General features: G+C 34.7%; 1 protein-coding gene across 4 annotated transcripts; it reads right to left on the reverse strand.

The window, feature by feature from the left end:
- Nucleotides 1-2,492: 2,492 nt before the first annotated feature.
- Nucleotides 2,493-7,755, reverse strand: LOC127242733 (uncharacterized). 4 transcript variants are annotated; one of them, XM_051262408.1, is made up of 10 exons: nt 7,619-7,755; nt 6,215-7,065; nt 5,518-5,576; nt 4,886-5,421; nt 4,726-4,791; nt 4,229-4,432; nt 3,563-3,645; nt 3,374-3,473; nt 3,191-3,289; nt 2,493-2,819 (listed from the first exon to the last, which is right to left on the reverse strand). In XM_051262408.1, exons 2-10 carry the CDS (start codon nt 7,060-7,062, stop codon nt 2,757-2,759), a joined length of 2,058 nt encoding a protein of 685 aa, XP_051118365.1. In that variant the 5' UTR covers nt 7,063-7,065; nt 7,619-7,755; the 3' UTR covers nt 2,493-2,756. The 4 variants fall into 4 exon arrangements, with proteins under 4 accessions (XP_051118365.1, XP_051118364.1, XP_051118363.1 ...); XM_051262407.1 differs by having other exon boundaries at nt 4,895-5,576; XM_051262406.1 differs by having other exon boundaries at nt 4,726-4,788; nt 4,886-5,576.
- Between the last annotated feature and the right edge of the window lie 276 nt (nt 7,756-8,031).

An 8,031-nucleotide genomic window follows, 5' to 3' on the forward strand; every position in this document is an offset into this window, starting at 1 on the left:
AATTTTCATTATATCTTTAAGACCCTATTTGGTTTGAGGGATTAGAAATGGGAGGAAGAGGAAGGGGAAGGGGAAGGAATTCTAATTTCTTTTGCATATGGTTCAATTATTTTTTAAGAAGAGGGGAAGAGTGTGGAGGAGACAAATTGTATTAATTTTTATTCCTTTTTTATTTTGAGAATTGGAAGGAAGGGGAATTTTATCAAAAATATTATTTTCTCTCACCTCCTCTCACTTCTCTTTCATACCAACTAACCACATTATTATTATTTTAATATTCTTTCATCTCTTCGTCTTCCCTCCCTTTCACTAAAATCTCTTCTCCCCTCCTCTCATTTGAAGGTTCGAGGGTTTAGGATGAGAGGAAATTCTAAAAATTTTTATATTTGTTTCAATTTTGTTTAGAAGAGAGGAGAGACAATCTTTTTACAAAAAATATTTCCCTCCAATTCGAGGGAATTTGGAGGGGAGAGATTTTATTAAAATTTTATTTTATTTAATTACTTATTATACCCTTTAAATATTTTAGTAGAAATTTGATTACATCTTCAAATTTTTAATATTTATATATTTTATTTTTAATTATATAAAATAAATATTATTATATATTGTACATAGATTTAAATTACGTACAATTGGACTAAAATCTCCACCCCTATTTTCATGTTTGAGTTCAGTCCCCACCAATAATTTTCACACATTGCACTCTTCACTTTCTAATAAATATTACCACTAACTCCCCACACCAATCGTAATGACATTAATGTCCTTCTCTCTCCCAAACATCTATTTATCATTTCTGGTATAATGTGTTTCTCGTTAGATTATTTTCGCGTAAAGGAGTTCTGTCCAACCTTCTGTTTCATTTGAGCATGGTTGATAGGAATGGCGATATCGAATCCAAATCACAATTCTTAGGTTTATTTCGCACGAGGAAAACACGGGTAAGAGGAAGCACAGCCTTCGAATATTTTTTGTTGTAATAATTTTGTTGGTTGACTACAATGGCGTTGTTAGGGCTCACAATTGATTCTACCCACGTTCCATTGAAGACGAGATCGGAACTTAGGTATGATCGATTTATCTTCACTATTATTTGATATTAGAAGTAACCGCGATCGATGAAATGATTTGTGTAATCGATCCACGTTGTCGTCTGGTTCTTGAAGATAATTTTCATTTTATTGTAGGTACCGACAAAATATGAAGTTTTCTGTCAATATAAAATAATAAGTTTAAATTTTCAAAAAAAATACTTTTTAGGTTTAACTTTTCAGTATAAATATTTATTGTTTATCTGTGCTGGTTAATATAGTTATATATTAAATTTTGATGATTGTAATTTGTATGTATTGATTTTGTAATACCATTGGAGAGAAATGAAGAATTATATTTTGTATCTGGTGAATTAACATCATATAGCATATAATTATATCTATAATAATAATAATAATAATAATAATAATAATAATAATAATAATAATATTTTAATAAATGATTTTAATATAATTTAGTTTGAATGAATAGTATTTTTTAAAAAAACAAACAACTTATTATCTTTCAAAAATAATTTTAATACATACACAATATTCATTTAAGAGTCTCAACTTAAATCCCAATACAATCTTGCACTAAAAACACAAATAAAATACTTAAAAAAAATTATATTTGGACAAATACATTTTGTATCACATTTTATGAATAACTTTTATTTTGTTTTATTTATGCAATATATCTGTAAAATAATAAAAAATTTCTATTTTTCCTCCCCTCTCCTCCCTAACCATACACAAAAATACTATTTTTCTTCGCCTTGCCTCCGTTCCCTTTCTTATGAACCAAGAACAACTTTACAGCGGATTTTGAGTTTTTGGAGTTGGGGAAAGTTAGAGTAGCATCGAACAAGTGACTTCCTCCCATTCGACCATGATTTCAACGAGTAAAATATATAGATATACATTATTATTAGTTGAGGTTCCAAGATTCTACTAAAATGGTTGATGATTTTAGTATTGCTAAATTATTCTACATAATTGTAACGAAGAGTAGAGCCTTTCGCTCTAATAGAAAAAGACATTTTCAAACACGATTTATTTTGTTTTGACATCAGCCATCCATAAAATGACACCGTCCTGGTGCTAATTGTCGTGTCATAGTTGTTGCAAACAAGACTCCGAAAATCTGCAGATTAGACAATATATAGATACTGGTGTTTTTGTTCGGCCGATAAAAATAGTTATTAACTATAATTATTTTATATTAAATCCCCTCTCCCTCTCACATACATTGCAAACATTTTTCATTTTGGTGTCTCACGTATAATGCAATATTTCTAAAATAAAAAATAATTAATTACATTTTATCTTATCACATCATTCAAATAAGAAAAATAAACTTAATACCACCAACCTAAATTCTAGTATTGGGAAACCAAATATTTCACCGTATGTGAAACAAAGGGAGTACTAACTTTGTTTTTTCGAAAGAAAAAGTAAATTTTGAAAAGACATCCATAGAACAAAAACAAAAGCATATGTAAACCATGCAAATTCATCCCACAAGATTATGTGAAAAATATTCACCATTGTCTATACATGTATCGATATATGTATCTCAGTGTACTCAACCAGATTTCAACAAAGGAAAATTCTCTTCATGAGTTTCAAAGCTCAGCCATGAGCGCATATTAAGGTTTTCGATATACCTGTCTGTGATCCTACAACAACTATGGTTTGACAATTGGCACCAGGGCCATGTCAATTTATGGACGACTTGCAAATAGGGCAAGATGTTCTCCTCCTCAACCATTCATCGATGCACTGCCAAATTTAGATGTGCCAGACGTCAAGCATTTTTACAAGATACAAACACATTACACAATCTAGAGCATGCGCATAGAGTATGAACGAATACGCAATCATATATATACGGGCAGTTGTAATTATGATGAATTTTATAATTCAGCATAATGCTGACATCATATTGTGTGCTGACAAACAACACAATATAATTATAAACAACACATTATTCTACATATGAACTATTAGAACATGACATAATTCTACACAGTACATGCTCTAATTGATTTCAACTCATGATATATATATAGTCTTATATATGCATGCATGTATTCACTAGGACGAAAGCGAAGGCAGATAGTGTAGCAAAAATAACTAGTAAAGGTGCGTACATCTTTGTGAAATTTGTGCAAGCACGGGAGGTGACGGATAGTATCTCCAATAGAAGGAGTCTCGAGGCAAATGGCGCAGGCTTCACCAAAATTATCAGTCTGCAGATTAAAAATGGACAGCTTGAGCAAAGATACAAAAGTAAAGCACGGAAATTGTTAATTCAAGTGCGATATAATGATCACCATAACAGTTGATTGCGGAAGGCTATTAATGTGATGGGTAGATGAGCCACGGTGCTGGTCGTTGTTCTCGTCAAGTGCCAGTAACGATTCATAGTCATTCCTAGCCAAAAATAGCATTTTAGTGATCTCAGAACAGCAACTAGTTTGTTTATATGTTTTATTCGTACATCATAATTATGTATATCTTACCCATTGAAAGCTTGCTCGAATGGAAGGAAGCCACTTGTTTCCATGTTACTGAAGTCTTCCAGTGCTCCCAGTATATGTATTCTCTAGAAATACGAGAAAAACATTATAAAATATCAGAAACAAATTTTAACCAATAGTATTTCTTCAAAAAGCCAAGTAGTATTCTTGTGTAAGCAGCAAAGACCAGAAACGAACAAACATAACTCGCGCACCCTCATTTCTCCATGTATCGAGCCAGAAACAGTAACAGAATAGAACATTCATCCAATTCAATATCAGACTTCTTACAAGCATAGCTGCATATGCCGCAGCGTCCAATACAAGAGATATTTTGGTGCTTAAAAGGAAAACTTGGAGATATCTAAGTAGTCTCTACGATTGATGATACCTCATTCATGATCACCATATGAAGAAAGCTCGACGAACATATAGAGAGAAGGCATTATTCTTTGTTCTCATCAAACAAGTGCCTTATTCTTAATTTTTTTTATTTTTTATTTTTTTGGGGGGCGGGGTGTTTTAAATATCATTGTTACTACATTATTGCATCAGTCTCATATGGCGGTCTAAATTCATCACTTAATTACACTAGGAGAGATTTAAGATTTAAAAAGATAAATGCCACATAAGAACGGATGAAGTTAACAAGGGGGAATGAAATACTACCGTATCTAAATCCATTTCTGCAGGGAAGGAGGGGGCTCTTCTAGCTCTAGTTGGTAATATGCCACGTGGTTGTCCAGCAAAACGACTCCTCAACCTTGTCATTCTTCCTGATGTAGAGCCACGAGATGGAGCTCCTCTACGAGGAGCATTGGAAGTAGAGCGAGATGGGGGTAGTGTAGGCATCCTGGCTCTTGACAACCCTCTCTGGACAAAACATTAAGTTTCAGGCACAAACGAAAGGTTGATATAAGTACAACACTTGGGCGTTCAATTAGTTAATGCTTAAAAAAAGAAAATCTAAACTAGCAAATCAAATCAACTGAGGTCTGAGTTTCAACCAGTAAGATCATGCCGATCAGAAGGTTAGCATCCTAAAAAGTCAAATAAGTCACACGGCACAAAATGTGAAGTTAAACACCAAATGTGAAGTTAAACACCAATAACGCTAGATTGTTGACAAGCAAACTGATTGCAACCAATAAACAGAGGTTTTTTACCTCAAAAACACCATGGATTGAATCATCTTGGAGCTGAAATGCTGGTGCCGCATGCGCATCTACCTGCTATTGAGATGGAAAGGTATGGCTAAATAAATAAGATTTAATCGTTTCATCATAGTTGAAGAATATTAGATATTGAGACATATAAAAAAAGAACCTCCCCAACTCCAAAAACAGGAAATTCATTGTAGAGTTGCTCTTGAAGCTCACGAGCCAATTGCTCATCTGCTTCAACCTGCCTTGCTCTAGCATCTTCATCCTCGGCACTAGGAGTTGATTCTTCAACTTCGACAATGCCATGTAAATTGTCCCAACTAGAAGTATATGTTGGTCCGGAAGCTTCTGCAGATGAATTAAGGCACACAATCTCTGGATCATTCGATACTGGTGTAGAAGATTCAGCACAGTTACTAGAGGCAGCTCCCTGCCTCTGCCTTTGCCTCTGCCGCGGCTTCTGCCTCTGCCTCCTAACAACTGAGTCTGATGCAGAATGTGACTCGTTTAATTGCTCCACCATAACTCTTCGATGGAGCAGTGATTCTGTAAAGTGTTGAGGATGAACATGCTCAGGAGATACCAAATTTTGAACATCTGGATAATCATTAGCATCTAGAGAATTCGGTCCTTTATCCTTTCTCCCCAACCTACTTTCTTGGTGTTGACTAGAATACCTAGGGCCATCTGCCTCCCCAACTGAAATTTGTTCTCTATCAGCTGACGATGATATATAAATTCCTTTTCTCTGATTACGAGTGCTTCTCCAACCATGTGATTCTATAATATCATTACCTGTATGTGTAATAGAATCGTTGGGTCCCATAGGCATCACATTAGAACTCAAATAGCTCCTGCAAATTGGAAGTCAATTAAGCATTGTGTAAAAAATTTCAACCCATTTAGGGTATTGAGAAACTGTGTGACACATGCATGTATAAGGAACAATTCAAAGTGTGTCCACATTCAATCTGGATGGCTTGAAACTTACTGACCATTACACGATCTCCGCATCAACACCAAAAGGTTACAGAGGATCGTGCTTATATTTACAGTCTTTTAGATACACAAATATATATACACATTAGAAGATATACACACAAACACAGAAGTTTGGGGACGGGGGGAAGAACAGTTTGAGCATAAAAAATGCAGTAAACTACCAAGTAATATGAAATCATATAATTTATAACATCCACAAATAAAAATCTAAGGAAACAAAAAATTCTCCACGCACGTAGCCCTTTGATCATAAAATCATACTTAGGTTCTGAATTTTTCGGGGGAATGGGGACATCTCCTTTTCTTCTATCTTGGATTTAATGATAATCCCTAAAAATTTTGACCTATTCACTGCTATATTAGGATCCCCTACATTACAATCATAGGTGCTAAAATATCGTAAATAGAAGGCAAAACTTTGCTGAATACAGAACAAAAAAATAGTAACACCGATAGTACACATTAAAATCAACATAGACCAATGACATACCTGTCATGCAAATTGTTGTGCCTCAAATGACGTGCCATGGATGCAGAGGGATTAGTCATAATTCCTTTACCCTTCCGTGAAAAAGAATCATTGTCTTCAGCAACCATTTCCCTGACAGCATTGTCTTCACAATTGTTATGCGCTAAATCCTCAGAACCATCAGCATTCATCCCAGCTAACTGCTTGCCTTTGGCTATGTTATTGGGAGATATACATCCATTTCGGACCAATCTCTTTTGTCGATTTACTTTAGGTGGGGCAATGTGACCACGAGACAGAAAATTACCATTACCAGGTTCATTTTGGGCACTTCCATCAATCCCTTCTGTATAATGGATACCGGAACCAACTCCATTCACACTACCAGTTTCTTCAATCAAAAATGTTGCAACGCCATGCAAAGAAGCACCATCAATTGCTGGATTGTCGTTGGGTAGTCCGTTAAAGGAAGTCTTATGTGGACTTTCTGTCAGATCTACAAAACTATCATCTTGAGAAGTAGAACCAAAACTTTGCGGTGGAAGCCTAACAGATCTTCGTTGTCGAGCATGAATAGAATTTTGGTTTATGTGATTAGGTTTATCTGACATCCCTCTTCGGAATAGGCCACCATTTACCGAAGACGAGCTTCTCTGAGGGCGCAGGTGCCTTCTGCTTCCACTGTCAATGACCATTGGCTCTTCTTCAGAACCCACAAGACAGGTTTGTTGTCCTGATGGTCGCGGCATCGATGATAACCGATTACTTTCCCCCGGAACAATCCTCCTCCCACTAATCCTTGGTGAAGAGATTCTATTCGGTGGTGTGTCGGGAACGTCATAAACATGATCAATATCCATCTGATCCATAATCTGCAAGGCAATAAAACTAGTGTGAATCGATGCTTCAGAGAACAGTTTCAAAAGTTTTAGCCAAAAAACACCATCTTCCACCTGTAGATTCAATCATTCAGAAATCCCAAATCTCAACATCATATAATACTTGAAGAAACCACATTATAAATATTCATGTATAAATATATATATGTGTGTGTGTGTTCATATGCAATATATAGAGCATTATTCACGCGCAAATGAAAACCTAATCATAGTATTCGTAATCAAAATCTTCAGTAGTTTGGAGAGAAATCAGTAGAAAAAGATAGCAGAGCAGAAAGTAATCAGAGCACATATAAGCATACAAGATTCCACAATCAAAACTCAATTTATTCCAAATCCTCCAAGAAACATAAAACTCATAATCCATTTCAAGAAAACGAAATACAATCAACCCAAAAAATGTAGATCAAACAACGAAGCAACAAACAAACCACGCCGTTCCGAATCTGCGTTTGGATTCGACAACCTAAATAGACGAGCAAAATTCGAAATAAAAAAATAAAACAATTTATATAACTCCCCAAACCTTGTTCTTGCTTCAATGAATTCTTCGACACTCCACGGATAACAAAGTAGCCGAGGGTTTGTGACGATTACACGACTGAAAACGCCATGGCCGGGCCAGAAATACACCTCAAATTCACAGTATAAAAATGAAAACACAAAATAAAACAAAATAAATAAAAGACAAAAAAAAATCGATGTGAAGGCTAAAACTGTAAATTCACGTAGCGGCGGGAGTAAATTGGCGACGATTTGATTCACAGTTCACAAGTAGTGGGGTTTCTCTAAAAAGTTTGACCGAAATAAAAGGGCTGTTTAGTTGCTTATTAAAAAATTTGAAATAAATAGTAATTTGAAATTTTATTTAAATATTATTTTTTAGAGTAAAAATCAATTTTGATTTTAATCAATTTTTTTTTTTTATTTTTGGTTTTA

The sequence above is a fragment of the Andrographis paniculata genome, unplaced genomic scaffold, assembly GCF_009805555.1.
Source record: "Andrographis paniculata isolate CXL003 unplaced genomic scaffold, ASM980555v1 Contig87END, whole genome shotgun sequence".
NCBI lineage: Eukaryota > Viridiplantae > Streptophyta > Magnoliopsida > Lamiales > Acanthaceae > Andrographis > Andrographis paniculata.